This window comes from Odocoileus virginianus, chromosome 2, assembly GCF_023699985.2.
Source record: "Odocoileus virginianus isolate 20LAN1187 ecotype Illinois chromosome 2, Ovbor_1.2, whole genome shotgun sequence".
Classification (NCBI taxonomy): Eukaryota; Metazoa; Chordata; class Mammalia; order Artiodactyla; family Cervidae; genus Odocoileus; species Odocoileus virginianus.
In genome coordinates, this window is record NC_069675.1 from 69,177,151 (window position 1) to 69,201,227 (window position 24,077).

General features: G+C 43.6%; 1 protein-coding gene and 1 pseudogene across 2 annotated transcripts in view; one reads left to right on the forward strand and one right to left on the reverse strand.

The window, feature by feature from the left end:
• The window catches only part of DPYSL5 (dihydropyrimidinase like 5), an 86,009-nt gene that overhangs the window by 34,091 nt on the left and 27,841 nt on the right, over window positions 1-24,077 (reverse strand). For both annotated transcript variants that reach the window (XM_020886272.2, XM_020886273.2), the window contains exon 2: window positions 15,804-16,068. In XM_020886272.2, the coding sequence (XP_020741931.1) occupies window positions 15,804-16,064 (261 nt within the window). In that variant the 5' untranslated portion in view covers window positions 16,065-16,068. The remainder of the gene's footprint in view (window positions 1-15,803; window positions 16,069-24,077) is intronic.
• Window positions 4,708-4,805, forward strand: LOC139031616 (U6 spliceosomal RNA; annotated as a pseudogene).

Consider the following 24,077-nt stretch of genomic DNA (forward strand, 5'->3'; position numbering starts at 1 on the left):
GCTGAGCTGCAGGGAGCAGTTGGGTCAGGCACCGGTCAGGAGGCTGTGCATTGCTCCCCCTTCCCTTCTGTTGCAAATTCCTGAAGACAAAGAGGTGCTGGCCCTCTCCAGGGCTGGTGGCAAAAGCTCCGGCCAAATCTGGAAAGGTTAACTTCAGAGGACCTGGCAGAGAAAGATGCTTCCTCGGCTCTGGGATTCTCATTCCTGGAGGGGCCCCAGGCAGCAAGAGAGTAATCCCCAGCAGAGAAACTCTCCTGGAGGGATGCAGACCAAGATAGCAACCTGGCTCCCAAGAAGCACATGAGGAGAGTCACCTGCACAGGGAAGGCTGCCCTCACCTAATCTTCACAAACACTGGGTTGTTCAGATGTTTCCACCACCTCAGTTTTTGAGAGATGAAACAAGACTGGGATCTAGATATTTTTAGTCCAAATCTCATACTCTTGGGTAACATGGAGAATAGATCTGATACCAACCAATAGCAACTAAGGGCAAAGCCTCATAGCCTGCGGCAATCCCACTGCAGATTCAGGGTCTCCCAGAGGCTATACTTAAAATAGACCAGGGAATAGGGAATTATATACATCAGCCATAACATTTTCTCTCTTTGTAATCAGGAATATATGAATACCAAATGGTGGGAGAAATGTAAAAACATGTATGGTTTTCATCATGAAACGACACACATTTCCATAGGTAAGACAGGCCCTTTAAATCCTGAAATGAATTATATTAATTCCCCAGGCTCAACAGATTCACCGGTCCCAGGCACACAGAAGCAGCCTGCTAGCACAAGGTGACCCCCCTCCCACAGAAGCCACTGGACCCCTGTGGCAGGTAGCACCCAGGCCGAACTCACTTTCAGGAATGAAATGAACATTTACTGACAGCCTGCTTTGTGCAATGTTCTTAATATTAATTATCTTATTTGGTCCTCAAAATGATTCTATAATTGAAAGCAAGGACTCAGATATCTGTATACCCATGTTCGTAGCAGTATTTTTCATAATAGCCAAAACGCGGAAGCAACCAAGTGTCAATCGACAGATGAATGGATAAACAAAATGTGGTATGTACATAAAGTGGAAGTGGATGTTATCCAGCCTTAAAAAAGAAGGAAATCATGACTCACGCTACAACATGGTTCAATCTTGAGGACATTATGCTCCGTGAAATAAGCCATTCACAAATGGACAAAAACTGTATGATCCTACTTTTATGAAGTTGGAATAATCAACTTCATAGAGATAGAAAGTAAAATGGTGTTTTCCAGGGGCTGGGAGGAGTGGGGAGAATGGAAATTAGTATTTACTGAGTACAGAGTTTCAGTTGGAAACGATGGAAAAGTTCTGGAGATGGATTATTGTGGTGACAACACTGTGGATGTACTTAATGTCACTGAATTATACACTTAAAATGGTTAAAATGAGAAATCTTATGTTATATGTATCTTGTGTGTGTGCTTAGTCGAGACCAACTCTTTGTGGCTTCATGAACTGTGACCCGCCAGGCTCCTCTGTCCATGGAATTCTCCAGGCAGGAATATTGAAGTGGCTTGCCATTTCCTCCTCCAGAGGATCTTCCTGACCCAGGGATCAAACCTGAGTCTTCTGCATCTCCTGCACTGCAAGTGGATTCTTCATCACTAGTGCCACCAGGGAAGCCCCATATATATATATATATATCTTATCACAATAAAATTTTTTTTTAAATATATGATTCTGTAGGGTAGAGCTTACTCTTCTCATTTTATAGGTAAGAAAAATGGGCTCAGAGGAAATCACACAGCCAGATGGAATGAGTGTCCATCTGTCTCTGGAGTCCCACGTCTCCTTCACACGATCCCCCACATGACTGCGGGGCTCCCGGGCTCCAAGATTCCTCTGTCAAAGGATGGAGGAAAGCCCAAGTGAAATTGGATCTAACTGCAGTTTAGAAACAGAGGGGTAGGTGGGGCTTGGGCTTGAATTACAAGGCCGAAAGCTGAGAATTGTGCCAACTTCTAAAATTATGAAACGAGGAGCTCCAGGCGTCTCTCTAATCCAGAATGATTATCTTCACTGCCGAGCACCCGATTTAAATTCATTGTGTTTAATACAAAGCCACAGAACAGAGCAGGCTGTCTCCCGACATGCAGTTACCATGGAGACCGGAGACGATTCTCAGAGGGAGTTATGTGGCAGAGAGAAAGTGGCTGCCAGCTTCTGAGAAGGCAAGGGGCCTCGGAAAACCTTTCTAAAATAGAGCCCAGAGACGCCTTTTGTCATCCTCCTCCTTAGCAAAGCCCCTTCCGAACCCAAAGGGGGGAAGTTTACAGGCAAGCAGAGCATGACCATCTTTATTAAAAGCCCAGGTTGCCCACAGATGCCGGAGAGGAGGGATTTATCATCAGTCCAGAAATAAACCACATGTAACCCCATTTGCTCTTCTTCCCTCATCTACTCCAATGTTGGCGAGTCTTCATTTTGGTCCCAAATTTCAGTGATAACAGTGTCAAACTGCTGAGGGATGTTGGGGAATGTGGGCTGGAGTCAAGGCTGGGGAGGGACCAAGGCCCATGGCTGTACTTAAAAGCTTGGCACGGTATTTCACTCCCTGAGACTCAGCTTCCCTACCTGGAAAGGAAGGAAAAGAAGGCCTGCCTGTGGGAGACTTTAAAGATCATGAAAAGGGTGTAAGGAATGCAGAAGTGCTGAACTGACAGCTCAGACCAGCCCTACTGGAGGGGACGGGCTGGAAGCTTAGCTGCAGGTCCCACAGACAGCCAGGCACAGCCAGGGGCCAGCTGGGGGTCTGGGAGCCCCGAATCCACCAGAGGCTCCACCAGGCTCCATTCTGAACACTGTATTTTCCACACAGCAGGAAAAATAGACTCTTTGATGGGCTGCTAAGTCTGGGACTTAGAGATTCAGAGCTTGACTGCTTGTCCAAATATGTGCTCTAGTTATCTTAAGCCTGGCAGGAGACTTCCCTGGTGGTCCAGTGGTTAAGACTCCGTGCTTCCAACGCAGGGGGTGTGGGTTCAATCCTTGGTTGGGGAACAAAGATCCCACGGGCTGCACAGTGCAGCCAAAAAATAATAAAAAATAAAATAAAATGCAGCTTCTTAAGACTGGCAAAGTGAGAGTCAGGGTAGCACACCAGGAAAGAGCTACAGCCTAGGCCTGGTGATAACAAGGGTACCAAACAGCTTGGAAACCTGACAGAGAGAAAGGTTGAGAGTGGCAACAGCTAAATGGATAGAACTTCAGCCAGTGGAAGTTTTACCCTAATCTAGTCTGTGTCTCTTCTCTGCTGACTCTAAATGTAAGACAAAGAGGGAGCAAGAAGGAGCAGAGCAAACTCTTCCCTATGACATCATCACAATTTATTGTACAAAAAGATCTGGATCTTGTGAAGATAATATATCAAGATCAATATGTAGCCAAGTACCACAGAAGACAACATCCTTATGAACCTCATCTGAACCCCCAGCACCCAATTAAGTTTCTTTCAGCACACACACACACACACACACACACACACACACACACACATCACAGATTTTTTTCTCTCCAAACAACTAGAAAAATTAAGAGAAAATTCTTTACTTTTAGAAAGGGACCATGCTAAGGGCTGAAAATGTTTATCAAGTGCTCGGTTAATGCACTCAGTTTTACAGTTCTCTTACGTTTTTAGTTTACAGCCGGCACCAGAAAAAATTTGCTTCCAAGGAGATTGAATAGCCAAAACAACTTTGAAAAAGAAGGACAGGGACTTCCCTGGTGGTCCAGTGGCTAAGACTCCGCATTCTCGATACAGAAGACCTGAGGGTTTGGTTGCTGCTTGGGGAAATAGATCCTACATGCCCCAACTAACAGTTCGACTGCTGCAACTAAAAAGATTCCACATGGCACAGGAAGTTTGAGGATCCTGTGTGCTGTAATGAAGACTGGACACAGCCAAATAAATAATAAATAAAATGTTTAAATATTAGTAATAATAATAATTATAAAGGACAATAAAATAATAAAGCAACAATAATAATAAAGGGCAAGTTGGAAAATGTACTACTGGCTTTCAAGACTTGTAAAACTATAATATGTCATATTGGTATAAAGATAGATTAATAGATCAGAAGAATAGAAAAAAGTGCTAAAATAGACCCACACTTACATGGTCAACTTATTTTTGACATGGGATGGTCTTTTCAACATATGATGCTGGAAAAATTAGATAGCCATATGTGAAAAACTGAATATCATATTTAAAAACTAACTTAAAATGAATCACAGACCTAAATGTAAAAGCTAGTATTATAAAACTTCCAAAAGAAAATATAGAAGGAAATCTTAATGACCTTGGATTTTGCAAAAAATTTCTCAATTACAACACAAAAATCAAACCATGAAAGAAAAAATCTATAAACTGACTTCAAAATGAAAACTTTTGCTCTTCTAATGCCAGTGTTAAGAAAATCAAGAGGAAAGCCTGAGAGAAGATATTTGCAAAAAATATACCCAACAAACGACTTGTAGCTAGAATGTTTAAACAACTCTGACAACCCAATAAAAAGAAGATAAATATGAGGTGGGAGGTGGAGTGGTGGTGGTTCAAGAGGGAGGGGTCACATGTACACCTATGGCTGATTCATGTTAATGTATGGCAGAAATGGTCTGTAAAACAACTATCCTCCTATTAAAAACAAACAAAAAAAGAAGCCACATAGTGCTCACTTCAGCAACAGTAAACTTGGAACAATACGGAGATTAGCATGGTCCCCACACAAAGATGACACACGGACTTGTGAAGCATACAATATTTTTTAGTTATAAGGTAAATAAGTACTAGGGTTGTAATGTTGTGCAAATATTTGTGCTCAGTCGCTCAGTGGTGTCCAACTCTTTGTGACCCCATGAACTGTAGCCCTCCATTCTTCTCTGTCCATGGGATTTCCCAGGCAACCCACTGAAGTGGGTTGCCATTTCCTCCTCCAGGGTATCTTCCTGACCTAGGGATCCAACTCACATCTCTTGCGTCTCCTTCATCAGCAGGTGGATTCTTTACCACTGCATCACCTGGGAAGCCCAGGGATGTAACGTCCAACATGATAAATATAACTAACCCTGCTGAATATTATAAGTGAAAGCTGTTAAGAGAGTAAATCCTGAGAATTCTCATCACAAGGAAAAAAATTTTTCTTTTATTTTGTATTTATTAACATATGGGATGATGGATATTTACAAAACTTATTGGGGGTAATCATTTCATGCCATATATAAATCAAATCATTATTCTATACATCTTAAACTCATACAGTGCTTATATCAATTATATTTCAATAAAACTAGAAAGAAAAAAATATTTGGGCTTTCCTGGTAGCTCAGACAGTAAAGAATCCACCTGCAATGTGGGGAACCTGGGTTCAATCCCTGAATTGGGGAGATCCCCTGGAGAAGGAAATGGCAACTCAAGTATTCTTTCCTGGAGAATCCCTCATGGACAGAAGAGCCTGGTGGGCTAGTGTCCATCAGGTCACAAAGAGTAGGACATGACTGAGCAACTAAGCTCAGAAAGAAAAAAAATATTTACCTATTCTTTACATTTCATAAAAAAAGACCCAATGACTCAAAACATAGGGAAAATACGCAAATGCTTCACCAAAGACAGAGGGTAAACAAGCACATGTAAAGACATGCAACACTAGGGAAATGCAGTTTAAAACTACAGTGAACTACCACTGATACATCTGTTAGAAAGGCTAAAACAAGAAAGACTGACCATAACTCAGTGATGACAAAATGTGGAAGGAACAGAAAATGTTACAGCCGCTTTGGAAACTGGTTTGGCAATTCTTAAAAAGCTAAATGTATATTGACCATATATTCTAGGCATCCCACTTCTAGGTAATTACACAAGGAATAGTAAGCATAAGGTGAAAGTGAAGTCGCTCAGTCGTGTCCGACTCTTTGCGACCCCATGGACTGTAGCCTACCAGGCTTCTCCGTCCATGGGATTTTCCTGGCAAGGGTACTGGAGTGGGTTGCTATTTCCTTCTCCAGGGGATCTTCCCGACCCAGGAATCGAACCTGAGTTTCCTGCATTGCAGGCAGACACTTTACCCTCTGAACCACCAGGGAAGCCCCAGTGTTGACACAAACATATGGATACAGATATTCACAGTAGCTTTATCTGTAATAGCCAAAAACTTAATAATGCTAAGTCAAAGAAACCAGACCAAAAAAGAAATACATACTGTAGTATTCCATTTATATATAAATATTAAAAACAAATTAATCTATAGAGACAAAAAACAGATCAGTAGTTACTTGGAGCAGGAAAGGATTATAAAAGACACAAAGAAACTTTTGGGGGGTGATGGGTATGTTTATTATATTAATAGTGATGGCTTTATAGTATATACATATGTCAAAACATATCAAAGTATACATTTTAAAAATGTGTGGGGACTTTCCTGGTGGTCCAGTGGTTAAGACTCTGAGGTTCCAATGCAGGGAGAATGGGTTCTACCTCTGGTTGGGGAAATAAGATCCCACATGCTTCAAGGCATGGCCAAAAACACATATGTGACTTACTGTATGTCAACTATACCTTAATCAAGTTGTTGGAGAAAAAAATGTTAAACACTTTTAAAATATAAAAAAAATTATTTTAATTTTTAAAAAGAATTTTTCTATTGGATATTTTTTTAAGTGGGAAAGGAATCAAGGTATATTCTCCATTAGTTCTCTTTTTAAAATTTTTATTTATTTATTTATGGCTGTGCTGGGTATTCGTTGCTGGGTGGGCTTTTCTCTAGTTGCAGTGAGCAGGGACTTTCTATAGTTGCAGTGCGAGGGCTTCTCATTGTGGTGGCTTCTCTTGTTGCGGAGCATGGGCTCTTGGGCACACAGGTTTTAGTGGTTGTGGCACGTGGGCTTAGCAGTTATGGCTTCCAGGATCTAGAGCACAGGCTCAATCGTTGTAGACAGTAAGCTTAGTTGCCCTGTGGCAGGTGGGATCTTCTTGGATAGGGAATCGAATCTGTGTCTCTCCGCCTTTTTTTTAAAAAGTGGCTTCCTGGGTTACCTAATCATGATCTTCTTCATTCTATACATACTCTTCCCAAGAACAAAGTTCACCAACATATATCAAGTTTAATTTTATTTTTAAACATTGAGACCACTGTAGAGAGTTGAAATCTAAAGCAGAAAGTTATTTATAGATTAGACGATGAATTCGCTAATCTGCAATGGCACTTCCAACTCTAAAAGTGTGTATGAGTGAGTTCATATGTGTGTATGTGACAGTGAGTGTGTGAGTGTGATACTGTGTGAGAGTATGTGAGTGTGAGTGTGTGTATAGTGTAAGAGATAAACATTGGTAAGTGAGAAAGTTCTTAATAATAGTTGGCCTACAGCTTTATCCTCATATAGTCACTAATCAGGGATCTTATAGCTCCTAACTTTTAATTAACAAGAAATAAAAAAAAGGATCTGAAGGAGAGAAAAAGGTATTGGCGGCAGGGATAGGCTTACGGAAAAATGAGGCAGAAACAACCAAGGGGAAAAATGTGGTGTCTACACACATTTCCACCTACCAATGGGCCATTTTAAGACATGCACCTGACCTTCAACATAGACATATGGCAACTTCAGATTGGAGGCAACCTCAGTGAGGGTTGGGAGAAGAGATATTTCCCACTGAGATTTTTGAACCATTCTATAAGACCATATTCAAATATTTCTTAAAATATTACAAAATATGCAAGCTTTAAGAAAAAAAAAAGGAAGAAGAAAAAGACAGCATTCATGTACTATAGCATCACCAAAGTATACATACAATACATGATGTATTTTTCTTGATCTTTTTTAAACCCCAGAGGATGAGAGTATAAAAGCAGAACCTGTGTGAGGTATGAAAGGTTTCCAAGATGCATGGGTTTAATAACAAAGGATACATTTATCTCTATTCTTGAGCCAAAGATTTTAAAAAGCAACAGTCTCTCTGTATAGATCAATTCTTTGCAAACACTCTTATTCTAGGAATTGAAGAGCTGCTTGGTCACCATAGGAGATTTCTTCCCAAACTAGATGTAAAAATGTGTAAGAAACGATAGATCTCCTCTCCCATATTTGTTCTAAGAAGGGTCACCTGGCCTACGTGTTGGCCTGCCAGTTAATGTAGATGTTAGAATGAAAGTCATCAACCAATTTTCCTAACAGGAGATACCTGATTGGAAGCAGGACATCTTTAAATAGCATCTGCTACCTGCTGAGTTTATGAGTGGCTGTCTCTGTTTCTAAGAGAAAGAAAGGAGAGAGAAAATGATCTAAAAGTCATTACCAGTACTATATAGGCTGCATTTGAAATCTGCAACACAGAGTCAACCCTGACTATAGAGATGGAAACCAGTTTTTCTTAAGTTCCTAGTTGATGTCTACCAGCTCCCGAGGAGACTGTGCAAATGGATTTTCCAGGGGTTGGTCCTCAATCAGCAGAATCTATCTAACAAACAGTCATATAGTGCTTAGTAAGCACCAAGTACTATCTTTTAAATATATTTTTTATTCTGTTCATTTTTTATTTTTGGCCAGGCAGCTTGTGGGATCTCAGTTCCCCGACCAGGGACTGAATCCAGGCCACGGCAGTGAAAGCACTGAGTCCTAAACACTGGACCACCAGGGAACTACAAAGTACTATTTTAAATTTTTTACCAGTAGTAACACCCATAAAGTATTATCATAATCTCCACTTTCCAGGAAACAGAGACACAGATTAACTTGTCCAAATCACACAGCCAGTAAATGTGGAGCTGAAATTCAAACTCAGACTCCGGTGTGTCTATCTGAGTCTGTGCTCACAACTGCCCATCTATGCTGACATTCATCTATTTCTTGAGCATCTACTCCATGTTTAAAGCTAAATAAGTCTGTGGTAAGTCACGAGTTAGATACAAATTGTGGTCTCTGCCCCTCAAATTTTCAAATCAGTTAAGAGGCAAACATTGCAAGGGAAGCAATTAGAAAGCCCCAGGATAACCCATTATTTCAGCTGAGGAGAAAAAAGTGGATTCCTGGAGTTGAATTAGCTGGAAGAAAGACGTGACATGAGCTTGGTAGGTGGTGAAGGTTTATCTGTGGATGGGCAGGAAGGGGTAGCAGCAGGGAGCATGGGATGTCCATAGGGGAGGGGGCTGAGAAAACCCCTTTCCTGATGAATGGGCACATGTTGGGAGTGAGGACTGGAGAGGAAGGTCAGATGGGAAAGCCGTCCAGGGTGAAGATCCAGGATTCCAGACTAGATAGCAGGGAACCACTGCAAGCTCTCAAGCAGGACATGACACTGTTGGTTAAACCGGGGACACAGGCAGCATGGGCACTACATGGACAGTAGAACAGTCTCACTGCAAAGCCCAAGTGGCTGGATCAACTAACGCAAGAGACCAGAGAGAGCCAAGGCCAGGCCTAGGGTGGAAGCAGGTAGTCACAGCCTGGGGACTGACATTTATCATGCATGTCCTCTGTGCCAGAGACTGGGTGAGGTGTTTTTCATACATCATCTTGTTTAATCCACACAACGACTGTTTGCAGATGGTAAAAACAGGCAGCTCTAAGGCATTGACATCAATGTCACTCCTCTAGGGACAGTGGCATGTTAATAAAGCCACCATCTCAGAGAGGCAGAAATCTCACTCCACGGTCTGCCTGATGCGTCGCTTCTGTGATGCCTTTATCTGGTCCAGGCAAGTTTGGAGCCATACACTGTCGAGTTAACTATTTGCATGCAGCCCACAGAGAGGTCCTAGGCCGTCTGAAAGGGGTGACTGACTAGATCTAGGGTTTCAGGAATCCCTGATCGATAGGGTAAAAAGGGCCTCAAACTTAGAAACTTACATTCTGGTCCAACTGCGTCTTGGACTTGGGGCAACTCCTTCATTCTCTCTCCCTATAATAGCAGGGTGGGAGACTTCTAAGATTTCTAAGGTAGATTTCTAAGGTCTCTTCAGCTTTTTAGAGGAATAAAGTGAACTTGGGAACATCAATTAATAAGCAAGACTGTATGAGTCTGGATCTCAATAAGCAGGAACTATTACTGCAAAGCTAAAAGACTGGAAAGACATTTTAGCTAGAATTAAACAGAAAAGGACAGAATACTGGAGTCAAGAAAAAGGAAGTGAGCAGCATGTAAAGGTTTAATTCCAAAGGAGCAAGCTTCAGTGGCATAATAGTAAAAACAGTCTGCCCAATGGCTAAATGGGCTGCTTGGTAAGAATGCTGGCAGGCTGGATGCCAAAGGGAATTTATTTATGTTCTAGCGTGTCATATCTCAGGACTCTGACAGGTTTAGTCCTCTGCAGTGGGAGGAGGGGAGAGGGTCAGGACCCTACACTGAGGGCAGGATGTGAGAGGCCATTCTAGCCTGTGCCACTGAACATCAGCTAGGCTGAGTCCATGCTGGCCAAGCACTTGTCCAGTTAGGACTTGGCTCCCCTTGTGGTTTGACTACAAGAATAGATATCCTGCTGCTTCAGATTTTTAGTTTGTGGGAGGCAGTTTCTGTGACCAGATGGCTCTGGCACAGACAAGAGGGAGATTCTGGGTCCTCAAAGAAAAGGGACAGGCCCAGCTGGACTTCCAGTGATAATACTTGACCATGGCCAGCTCCCAGCTCACTGATGCTGCCTCCTGGGGTACAGACAGGAGGGCAGAACACAGCACAAGGGACGCTTAGCAAGTACAGGGTTCTAGGCCCCAGGCTAGGGTTTGGGAGCCTAATTATGGGTCCCTATAATGTAACTAGAAGGACAGAAACAAATAATACTGGGAAGGGTGAGGCGAGGCAGGCTCAGGCTTTCCATGGTGATTCAAGTATCAGCCTGACACATAAGGTGAGGGTTAGATGGGCAACAGGGCTAACAGCCAGGACAACATGCCATTCAAAACAGCCGAGAAGGTTCCTTAATAATCCACACACAAGTGTTAGGATCATCAAGGATGCTTCAAAAAACATACTGATGGGGGAAGAGGCAGACCTAAAGACACTGGTCTGGGGTGAAGGGTGGGGGACAGCAGAGGGGAGGGGCCTGGACATATATTTTTAAAAAATTCCCCAAGTAGTTTTACTGTCATTTGCTTTCAAAGGTTGAAAACCATTGGCCTGGACAGTAGTTCTTAAATATCTTTGGAGGAGAGAGAGGCAGAAAAGACAGCCAGGAAGTTGTTCCGATTGTCCATGGTTGCCCCCTTTATCACTGTCTTAGTGAAGGGGCTGTGCCTGTAGTTGAAAAAGCCTGATTCTGATATTCCCACCGGACCATGGAGAGCCATTGGTGGGGTGGAGCCCAATGGCCTGCATTAACATTCTTCTTATGTAATATTAAATTCACACAAAAGAGTAAATATAATGTATAAGTAGGCTAAGCAGAATAATAATAAAAGACCCCCATGACCCAAGTGAAATTCTACACCTTTGTTAACACAATTGGTGTCACTGGCTCTCCTCCCTCCCCTCCTGTCCTGGGCTCCCCAAGGAGATAACCTCCTTCTTCAGAGGGGGTATTTTTAACAAGCAGGGGGTCCTGGGCCTCTGAGAGGGCAGGGCCTGCAGGTGGGGAGGGTGTGGAGGAGGCGGACAGGAGGATCAAGAGGATCAAGTGACCCAGCTGTGAGCAAGGGGGGGGCAGAGGCTGAGGAGCCAGGCAGAGCCTGCCACAGCCTCTAACAGAAGCAGAGGCGGGCAAAGCATTTGTTAAAGAAGTGCTAGAGAAATCCCTTTAGACCTAGTACAATGGAGTCCCAGATGCTCGCAGAAAAGCCAGCCTTTCAACTGTTTTGTTTTCCCAGCCCTGGCTGCTGCCGCCAAATTGACAAGCATGCAATAGCTCAGGGGGTGCAGAGTTCAAGGCCCTGCAGATCTGTCTGACAAGAACAAAAAGGTGCAACTTGATCTCTCTTTCTCTATAGGCTAATCACACAGGAGAGCTTTTCCTTGGGGTTATTATTCTATTATAAACCCAGCTGCTTACAGCGAATCAACTGCTACCTTTCTTAGAAGGTACGAAGTAGGTCAGTGACGATCTACCAGGGTGCACAGGCTCGGCTTGAGTGCCACAGGCTGTATGAATAATTAAACCTACACATACAGAGATCAGCATTGCCTCTGAAAGCACCTCTTGCCCTAGGAGACTGTCAGGAATTAGAGGTAAGAGGAAGCCAAAAAATCCAGCTGCATGTGTACCAAAAGGGAGGAGCAATCCGGAAGTGGAGGGGAGTGAGGACCAGGGCAGGAAGCCAGGTCTTAAGAGGCTGGGATGTCTGAGGAAGGACTCTGGGCAGGGTCTGCTGAAGGGGTCTGGGGAGGACTGGGTCAGGGGCTGTGTTATGAAACAGACACTTAATACGAGCTGGGGCACAAGGAGAAACATGCAAAAAGTCCGATCTTGCTTAGGGGGTGGTTATAACAAAGGCCCAGTTTAGGTGACACAAGCAGTCAGACTGGCTTGGAGTCTACAGGCCTTACATTTCCTATAACTAACACCTGGCATGGATTGGGGGTGCCTGAACCTGCAGGAACTGGGAGAAGCGGGACCTTTAAATCACACAGGGGCTTTTATATGTTTTTCCAGAGGCAGCTGCTTCCATGGATGAGAAGCTTGGAAAAGATCAAAAGTTACCCACCGCCTTGTGCAAAGATGCACGTGCAAAGGTCTTCACCGGCCATAAAGAGCTGCAGGCTCTCAGAGGAAAACTCATCACTCCTGGCTAATGAGGCCCTGGCAGATGACAATGAGGCAAAGAAGACAAAGAAGGCCAGCCTGCCCTCCCAGAGACTGGTAGGCAGCACAGTGACAGCATGGCATCTGACTGTGGAGTAAAGATTTCTCAAGGAGGGGGAGGGGGAACAGTAACCAGCAAGATACAATTTTGGAGCAAGGCAGCACCCCACACACAATTTTTGGTACACACTGCGGAATAGACCCTGGCATGCATTGGTGTGGTGATCAGAGTTATACTGATTATAGATACTAGGGCCTCTCTTAGAATCCTGCTGGGAGTATCAATTGTTACAATCAGATTGGAAAGTGATTTGGCAGCATCTCCTAAAGCTAAACACGTGTGTCTTCTATGACCCGGCACTCTCAACCTCCAGGAATATGTCCAGCAGAAACGTACAGACGTTTGCTAAATGACATGTACACAATATTCATAGCCACAGCATTTGTAATAGCCCCAAACTAACGACCTTGTTGATGGTGGAATGGTTGGGTACTACATGGGCTTTTGTACAGTAGAATACTAGTAAGCAATGAAAGTGAAGTAAGTATGATGTGCAACAACATGGGTGAATTTCACAAAAATAATACTGGGCAAAGGAAGCTAACACAAGGGGACAGACTGCCTGAGTTCATTTACCTAAAGCACAGTCAAAACCAACCTATGGTGAATACACAGAAAACCACTGACATCTGCACTTTAAACAGGTGAATTGTATGGCGTGTATATCTCAATTAAGCTGTTATTTACAAAACAAAAAGACTATGGTATTAGAAGTCAGGATAGTGGTTCTCCTTGGTGAGGAGCAGTGACTGAGGAGGGGACACAAGGGGGAATTCTGGGTGCTGGCAATGTTTGGTTTCTTGATTTGGGTGCTGTTCACAAAGGTGGGTTCAGTTGTGACAATTCTTTGTACTTAGAATCTGTGCACTTCTCTATATGTCTGCTATACTTCAATAAAAATATCTGGAGGGCTTTCTGGTGATCCAGTGGTTAAGAAACTGCCTGCCAACGCAGGGGATATGAGTTCGATCCCTGGTCCGGGAGGATTCCACATGCTGCAGGGCAACTAAGCCCATGCACCACAACTGCTGAGCCCACGTGCCATAACTCCTGAAAGCTGTGCACCTAGACCCCGTGCTCCCCAACAAGAGAAGCCACCTCAACGAGAAGCCTGGGCACCACAACCAGAGAGTAGCCCCACTTGCCAAAACAGAGAAAGCCCACACACAGCAACAAAGACTCAGTGCAGCAAAAAAAAACTTAAAAAAATTTTAAAAATTTACCACAAGCAAAGCAGGCCTAGCCTGGCAGGGCTCAAGTGCACGGACATGATGAGTTGAAAGTGCTCACTCACTTCAGAAAGGCCCTGTCTGCCACCTGGGTACCCTTGAGAGGACCCTGCTAGTGTGTATGAGGATGGGGCTCCCCATTTCATGAGTCAGGTATCACTTGCAGGGCCCCAGAGTAATTCTCAGAGGAGAAACTAGGGAGGGTTCACAAAACACCTCTCTTTCCTGGGCTTGGCTCCAGCGGGCAGCTGTGGCCTGGGATATCATCCTCGCCTCAGCACAGGCTGGGCCATGGCCACTGTGACTCCTCACAGCTCAGCCTTCAGGGGTCTGATCTGCTGCTCCAGGACTGGGAAGGAGGCATATGCTCAGGGAGATCTTCAGGGCCACCTGCCTGAGGTGGGGCTAGCCTGCAATGTTGCAACTCCAAGGCCAGCCTCTGCTTGCCCCAACCTGGCTCTTCAGGGTGGGTTTGGGGAGCTCCAGTAGGAGGAGCACTGAAGGCCCCAGGAGTATGGATCCCAGAGAGAGCACTGAGCAAGGAAGAGGGGCTCCCTGAGGACCCCAGAGAGAACAGAGGTGAGATTTTAGGGTACAGGGCCACTGGGGATTTGTGGCAGTGGGCCAAAGTAGGACATAGGACCATAGCCACTGGGCCAGTGGCCAGTGGACTCCTTTTATCCAGGAAGCATTAGTGGCTAAGTCCTTTATAGATAAGACTGTACAAAGGGCTGCTGCCAAGGTCAGGGACTTTTGGCCCTTGAGATTCTGATTCAATTCTGCATTTGAAAAAAACTTCATAGGTGAATCTGACACATAGTTGGATGTAGAGACCCACATGGATAAATGTCAATCACTTATTCATTCATTAACATTTACTGGTCAGCTACTCTAATTCTAGGCCAGGGTCAGGCACTAGAAACACAGAAGAATACGGTCAGGCCTTGCCCTTAAGGAGCCCACAGTCTGAGCTTCAGAAAGAAGCTTGCGTGTGACAGATAATTACAATGCAGAGATGACAGCAATGACAGGATTCTGGAGCACAGACAAGTGATGAAAAAAACATATTTGTGATGCTTTTGAGAAAATGTAATTTTGTCCTGATTTATTTGTTTCACAGGTCTGAATTGTTGTATTTTGCATTGAAGTAGCTCCAGCCCAGCTCAGTAAACCTTAAATATTGTCCATGATAACTCACTCTGGAAAGAGGGCCCACCACCAGTGGTTTCCAAGCTGTTTTTAAAAATAACAAGCTAGGAAAGATAATCAAAGATAGCTAACTATGTCTGTTTCATAATTTCTACCATTAAAATCATCTAGAAAAGCATATCTATTTTTCACAACTTGGGGGAAATTAATTTAGCTTATCATACATAAAGGAGTCCATTAGACCAACCTCCTTCCCCCCACCACCCACATACATGCACAATAACAAACAAAACTAATTCTCCTCCTCTAGATCGGCACTACACGACATAAGAACATAAAAATAAAATCAGTTCCTAGCCTCGGTACCTCACCTACGTGATAAGATTGGCAAAATGGGTCTAAATGCCCCCTTTTTCCATAATCATGGAAATCTATGACATATAGCCCAAAATTTCCTGTTTTAGTTGCCACAGTGGCCCCTTTCAAGGCCAAATTTCTTCTTTGAGCAATACAGTGGGAGCACCCTGTTCATGAGAGTCTAGCCTGGAGCAGGCCCAGAAACAGAGGACACCACTGAGGAAGCACCTTCAGCACCCAGAAGCATTACCTTGGTCCCATGGTAGAAGTCGTCCACGCACGTGGCATTCATGAAGGTCTGGTGGAAGTGGGTGCTGGTGTCGATGCCTCCAGGGATCACCAGCTTCCCCGTGGCATCAATCACCTTGGCCCCTCCAGGGATCATGAGTTCACGGCCCACCTGCTGGATGATGCCATTCTCGATGTAGACATCAGCCTCGTGGGTGCAGTCATCATTCACAACCTTGCCTCCCTTGATGAGAATCCGCACACTGGCTGAATTGGCAAGCATGTTCCTGTGAAAGGTGAGAGGGGGGCATTGGTCAAAGTCCCTTTTCATGGTCACCAAGGTCCCACCCCTTCCTGTGAGAGCCCAAGATCAATGGGCAGAGTTGAGGGAGCAGGGATGGGGAAGAAATTTCTTCATAGCCTGAGGACACAGGTCCTACAGCCAGCTGGGGTCACAGGCCTCTTGCTAACCTCACAGCAGGACTACTTGGGAATCTTGACACTGCGGCAATTAAGGTAAAGCTAGAACCCAAACGCAATTCATGGGGTTGCAAAGAATCGGACACGACTGAGTGACTGAACTGAACTGAACTGAAATGAGATCCCAAAGAAACATCAGTTTTCAGCTTCTCAAGATGTGGGGTTGTAAAGAGTTTTCATATCTCTTGTCTCATTTTGGGCTTCCTTGGTGGCTCAGACTGTAAAGAATCCACCTCCAATGTGGGAGACCTGAGTTCTCATTTTATTACTACAACAGTCCAAAAAGTGGCATTTCACAGATGAGAAAACTGAAATTGCTATTAAGGAATTTATGGCTACTAACTAGCCAAGTCAAACCCAGAGGCCTTACATGAGGAATGTCCCCACTAAACCATATATGGTTCTGGAGATATCGGAGGCTCCTGGGGCGTGTCTCAGAGGGCCAAATTCTCCAAGCCTCACAGCTGTTTAATTCATGCCATTCTTCAGATGGATTCTGCTGCAGTTCACCCTCCTGTGTTTGCATCAAGAAGTCCACTACCACACTGAAGCTCCCTAGCTGACTGCATATTGATAAACACATCCGAGGAGCTTTTGAAAAGCATCCATGCTCAAGCTCCACCCCTGAAGACTCAGCTTTATTTGGTTCAGGCTGTGCCCCCAGAATCCGTTTTTCAAAAGCCACAGACCTCTACCATACACTTAAAGAATTAACACCAATCCCTTCCAGAAAATAGAGAAGGAAACCTTCCCAAGTCATTTTATGAAGTCAGTATTACCCTGATACCAAAGATAGACAAAGACAGTACCAAAAATAAATAAATAAATAAAACCTCTAAAGTGATATCTCTCATGAATGTAGATACAAAAATTTCTAACAAACCTCAGCAAACAGTATTTAGCAGTATGTAAAAGAATTTAAAAACCCCACCCATGTAAATGGGATTACCTCCAGGGATGCAAAGCTTGCTCAATTTTTGAAAATCAATCAGTGTAATCCACCATATTAACAGGCTAAAGAAGAAAAATCACACAATCATATCAATTGATACAGAAAAAGCACTTGACAAAATACAACACCCATTCATGATGAAGACTCTCAGGAAAGTAGGAATAGAAGTTAACACCCTCAAGTTGATAAAGAACATCAACAAAAAACCTATAGCTAATATCAGAATTAATGATGAAAGACTGAACATTTTCCCTGCTAAACTGGGAATAAGCCAAGGATGTCTACTCTTACCATTATTATTCAATAGAGAAAGTCCTAGCTAGCACTATGACAAAAGAAAATGAAATGAAAGATGTATCAATTGAAAATAAAAAAAGTTGTCCTTATTTGCAGGTGACGTGATAGGGGCTATGCAGGAAATCCCAAAGAATCTACAAAAAAATCTCCTAGAACAAATAAGTGAATTCAGCAAGGTCACAAGGTATAAGATCAACATACAAAAAGTTATTGTTTTTCTATATATTAGCAATGAACACATAGATGCTTAAGAAAATTGAAATACTTAGGCATAAATCTAAGAATACATATAGGATTTGTATGCTGAAAAGTACAAAATGCTGGTGAAAGAAATCAAAGATCTAAATAAGTGGAGAGACATTTCATGTTCACGGATCGGAAGACTTAACATAGTAAAGATGTCAGTTCTCCCCTAATTGATACACATGTTTAATGCAGGTCGATTTTGGCAACTCTCTTGACCATTCCATATCTGAATAGAAATTATTTTCATTTAGATTTAGAAAATATAAATCTGACCAAGCAGAGGGAGATATACCTCCCTCCCACAATGACACTGCAATGTCATTGTGGGCTCAAAGAAAGCCAACATTTTTACTCAGTAAACTTATTCTTAAGGATCCAATCAATTGTCCCCTCTTCTGAAAAGTCTTCCCTGACTCCCTCTGTACCTTCACTGACTTCATGGCACTGGAATCTGTCTCCACCTCTGGACTAAGTCCTCAAAGTCAAAGGCATAGTAGTGAGCACTATATCTGCCCAGTCCTCACCCCCAGCATCCAGTACAGGAAATTCAAACTGTGAAAAAAAAATGAATGAATGGCCGCCTCTACTGATAATTGTGCACCCAACAATCAAATGGTTTAAAGCAGTAGGCCAATTCCACATGTGTTGTCTGGGACATTTGGCAACTCTGTATATAGGATAATGCTCAACTTTCATCCCTTTTCCAATACAGCACATCACTGTGAACAGAGCAAAGAAAGCGTCACTCTATCTCTCATCCTCATCATTTTATTTTGCCTGCCACCAGCCAAAGTACAGGAAGCCTGTGTCCCAGCATGAAAAGGTCTTATAATCTGTTGAAGGAGTAACTCTTATAAGGAAATAAGTCAGCCAGGTGGAGAGCTTAGCCTGCTCTCCTGAAATCACTTGGTTAGGCAGTTTTTTGTTTGTTTGTTTTTTTTTTTTTTTTTTTTTGTCAAATTGACCAGGCTGGAGTGCATGGACTCTCCACACCAAGAAAGTTTACAGTCTGAATTCAGCTTAGACTGTCAGGTCCTCTTGCTGTTAGGAGAGGCTGGTCCATTGGGGTCTGCTGCTGGGAGATGCTGGGAAATAAGACAGGTGGCTGGGAGTAAGCCTCCTTTCCTTACATTGTCTCCCATGAACATCTGGTCCCTGCCAGGCATCATTCTGACCTTCGGGGAGAAGGGATCCCTCCCCTAGTGTGGAAGGAACTGGGAAGAGGCAGCGGGGAGGAATCGAGGAGACCAGGACTGTCACAGCAATAAGCCTGTTGTTTGAAGCTGGAATAAAGCTGACATATGTCAGGAGAACTTTTGTCCTAAAATCTGAAAGCTAGAATTTTAACTTAATACACAATAATCAGGAAATGAATTTGGTTCTTAGGTGATGAACAAAACCTTTCTGGCCAAAGGAAGCCTCGAAAGCCTTCAGAGATGCAATCTCTTCCTTCCAAGGCCAGAAGTGGCCACAAAAGGAGAGGTGCAAGTTCTCAGCAAGAAATAATGGTGATAAGACACACACAACCCTCTGTGTAAATATATAATCCTCACCTTTGAAAAGAACTTTAAGTAAGATGGAAAATAGGAATATTTATGCTGGGAAATTGCTGCACAGTCATTATGTCACCATGGTAAATGAGAATATTGATTTGCTTATTAATCCGAAACACATACTCATAGCACACACCTGGAGGGTGGAGACCCTGGAAGAATGATGTGATAATGATTTACCAGGCTTTCTTGTCTGAGCTGTGATGCTGGAATCATCATAAGCCAAGGGTGTCTTCTTCAATAGTAACAATAGTAATAAGGCTCTTAGTAAGCTAACACGTTGTGCCTGGAATTTAATTCACACAGCAACCCCAAGAAGCAAGAACAAGGCGGGAAGTATTAGACCTATTTTAAGAGAAGGAAATAGAGGTTTTGAAATAACAGGTAACCCATCAGAGGTCATACAACTCCAGGGTCTGGGACTTACAGGGAAGGTTATCAGAGTTACTCTGGGTAGAAGGATTTCAGATGATTTTTATGTTCTTGACAGTTTTTTATATTTTTCAGATTTTATACATTAAACTTGTATTACCTTTTAAAATCTAAAAAGTTGTGTTAAGAAGGTTTTTTAAGCTACAGAAGCCAGAAAGAATCCAACATGACCCTTCACTAATGTCCAGTGGGTTCAGTCCCTCCCTCTGCCATCCTCTATGTGAGGAGATGAAAAAAAGACCTGCTCCCAATAGCTGTAACACTGAATCCTTCTCTAGAACACTTGGGCTGCCACCATGGCTCACCTTATCGTTTTCCACTTCTCCGTTGGAAATCCCTGAAGGCTAACCAGGCTCTGAAGAGGCTGGGCTCCCACAAATCTGGGGAGTCCTGCAGCCTCTCTGGTTGGGGGATCCCATTCACAGAAACCTGCTTTAGTCCTGGAACTCCGGACTGGACTAGACTCCTAGGACTACCTTAGAGGAAACTCATTCTCAGAATTTAGAGGATTCTAATAATGATCTTAACAATTAGCAAACATCTACTATATTCTGGACCCTTCCCAATGCCCACCATATACATTATCTTCTTTGATTCTTACAATGCCCTGAGATAGATAATATTATTGCCCCCAGTTTTACCACAAAGAAACTGATGCTTAGAAAAGTTAAAGGAACTTCTTCAAGGTCATACAGATGGCTTATAACAGAGTGGGGTTTGAAAGCCAGACCATCCTGTTTAGAGCAGTTATGAACTGAATGTTTGTGTCCTCCCAAAATTCATGTGCTGAAGTTCTAACTTCCAGAGTGGCTATGTTAGAAGATGGGGCCTTTCGGGAAGTTTTTAAGGATAAATGAAGTCATAAGGGTGGGGCCCTGATCAAATAGGATTAGTGTCCTCATAAGATGAAATATCAGAGAGCTCTCCCTCTCTCCCCTACCCACTCTCACCCCCGTGAACTGTGCTTATGCCCAGAAGAAAGGTCATGTGAGGACACAGAGAGAAGGCAGCCAGCTACCAGCCAGAAAGAGTCCTCACCAGAAACCAATCCTGTAAATAATGGCTTCAGTGTAAATAGTGGCCCGACTGATGGGTCTGATTGGCATAGAATTGTCAGCTCCCTCTAACCCTCTGGCAGACTTACAGCTTCAGATTTGGGGGTGTTGTCATCACAGCTACCTGAAAATATTCAGTGTTTTGGGGGTTACCAAGACCTTGGAACACTCCAGTCCTAGATGGGTGTGTTTGGATAATAATATAGCATGGTTGCTTAAACTCCCTGCGCCCAAGGTGTTTTTGTAGACTATATTTTTAAAATGAATATTTGTGTGAATGAAATATTCTATAACTTAATTCCTTCCCAGTGTCAAGCACTGGAGACAACTCTGAAAGGACACAGGGCTTGCTCTCAAGAAACCCAGTCTTGGGACTTCCCTGGTGGTCCAGTGGCAAAGACTTCATGCTCTCAAATTCTGTCCCTGGTCAGGGAACTAGATCCCACATGCTACAACTAAAACCCAGCACAGCCAAATAAATAAATAGTAAGTATTAAAAAAAAAAAAAAAACACTCAGTCTAGTGAGTGAGAGAGACACAAATAATTGCATTACTAAGTTTTAAAGTGTCAAGGGGACACTTCTTGCTTAAAGACCTTAAATCTAACTTGATTTAGACTAGGTGTCTCTCACCAGGTACCAGATGCCAGAGCTGTGACTGGGTGAGACCAGCAGGTTGGTGATGGGAGGAGTGTCTTTTGTTACACCAGTGTCCTCCCACACATTTCCATATTTCCAAATGGTCTGCATCACCAAGATGTCTCATCCCTCCTGGTCCCCCCTTGCTGTTGACTTGTGTGATGGTCGACATTCATTATGCTTCTCACCTCCTCCAGTAACCTCATTAGCACCTCATTCCTAGAGTTTTCCCTGCTAGTCTTTGCTAAAAGAAAGACACACTGGCATCTTTCCCCACAGTGTCCCTGCTGTCTGTGTGTGTATTATGTGTATATGCACATAACAAAGCGAGGGGTATGTGTGAATGGGGAGATACCTCGGACCTCCTAGGAGAGTCCCCTCAAAAAGAAAGGATTTGACCACAGTTGTTGAAACTCATGCTTTTAAAAAGTGCAAATACTACAGGCCATGATGGTCTTTCCCTTTGCTCTAGTTGGGGCAGCATATTCAGAGAACATCCTTATCAGTGGTCATGGTCAAAAAGGTCAGGATTGGTTTTACTCATTTATGATGCTTTGAGTCACTGATTTTATTCCAAAACCTGACTCTTTGCGACCCTATGGACTGTAGCCTGTCAGGCTCCTCTATCCATAGGATTCTCCAGGCAAGAATACTGGAGTGGGTTGCCATACCCTCCTCCAGGGGATCTTCCTGACCCAGGGATTGAACCCACATCTCTTAGGTCTTCTACATTGGCAGGTGGGTTCTTTACCACTAGCACCAACCTGGGAAGCCCCATAACTATATACAGAGCCAGTCTGGCCCACTGGCTTATTACATGCTATGGATTGAATGTTTAGACTCACCTCTCCCACATTCATATGTTGAAGCCTTAATCCCAATGTGATGGTATTTGGAGCTGGGGTCTTTGGGAACTACTTAGGTCATGACAATCTTGTAGTTTCCTAATAAGAAGAAACACAAGAGATCTCTCTTTCTGCCATATGAAGACACAGAGAAAAGACTGTCCACAAGCAAGAAACTCTCTCACCAGGAACTGAATTGGCTGGCACATTGATCTTGGACTTCTCAGCCTTCAGAGCTATGAGGAAGGAGTTTCCGTTGCTTCAGGCACCCAGTCTATGGTATTCTTACTATAGCAGCTCAAGTTGACTAAGATACCACATTAGATAGTAATAAACATTATAGTTAAATCATCATTAAGTAACAACTGGGCCTTAAAATAAATACACCTCCTTTAAAGACTTCTGGCTCTATCCTACACTCCCATTGGTTTAACCAAAAACTGATCATACAGCTCTTCTGTTGAAACAAAAACATTCAAATCACATCTCTGTTCTCCCAGGAAGAAATGGGGGAAAATGTCAGATAGTTAAATGCTATTAGAAAAAATAATTCAGAGGTATAAAATTATAGAGCTACACAGATTCATCAAGTGGACCCTGCCTTTCCCTCCAGTGCTGGACTTTACCTACAGGGACCTTGAATCGAAGGGAACCAGTCCAGGACTAAAGGGGTGGTGTTCTGCTACAAATATCAGGGATCTTAAGAATCTTACAGTATATTCAGGGAAGCAATGATGTCTTCCTCAGAATAATGGTGGATACCTCCAACATGCAAAGATTTATCCAAGTGTACACAGCTCATATCTTCCCAGTTTCCTAGTCCTTATGTTCTTGAACCAGTAGTGGGTCAGAGTTAAGGTGACATGCTGGCTGGGGAAAGAGGGACTTCCGGGTGGGGAGGGAAAAACGCTGTGAGCTGGAAGCCAAGTCTTTCTTAAGAAAGCCTCTTCGTGTTTAAAATAGTAACAATTATTGCTATCTGCTCTCCCACAACCATCTTGCGGGGTGACAGTGAATTTCCTGCACTGCCCACCTTCCTGCAGTTTTGACTGTCACTGAATAGCTCCAGCAAACAAGTGCACGGCTGGGTGAGGCGTGGGGGAACCCTTTGCCGAGTGGACAGTCAAGGTTACAGCAGCTCTGCTTTTCATTCATGAAATGCACACACCCCACACTCCTAGAACGTGCACAATGTAAGTCCTGCCAAGGAAATGCCAACCCCAACACTGCGTTTGGAATTGCCTGCTTCTGTCAACACCTTCCACAGTTCCCCGAGCCTGCAGGGAGGTGTGAGACGAGGAGAGCGGCAGTCTGTCCGGCACAGCTGCCTCCTGCCAGCCGCTCAGCCGGTGGAAGCTGAGTGGCTCCAGCTCTCGGCACAAACATCCGAGTCAAGAGACACACCGCAAAGGGACACTTCTTACAGGAAGACCTTGAAACTAACCCAACAGGTATTGGTTTAAGATGTATATTCCCTCTTAACAGGCATTGGTCGAAGACTCACATTTCCCCTTTGGGTAGAATCCACAGGAAACCATGTGATCTTTAGAGACAATTGGTCACTGCGATAACCAGTAATATGCAAGAGTTACCCAACTGCCCTGTGACATGAAGGTCCTGTGCATTTAAGCTGACCCTAAGAGCAACCTGGGGTGGAAGCTGGAAGGGCGGCGAAGCCACTCAGGTCATGGGGGACATGCTGAACAGCGATGGCTGGTCCCTTGCTCCAAGCTGGTAACATTTGTTATAGGATCAAAAGGTAATATAAGTCAGGGGGGTGGAAAATAAAAGAAAACTA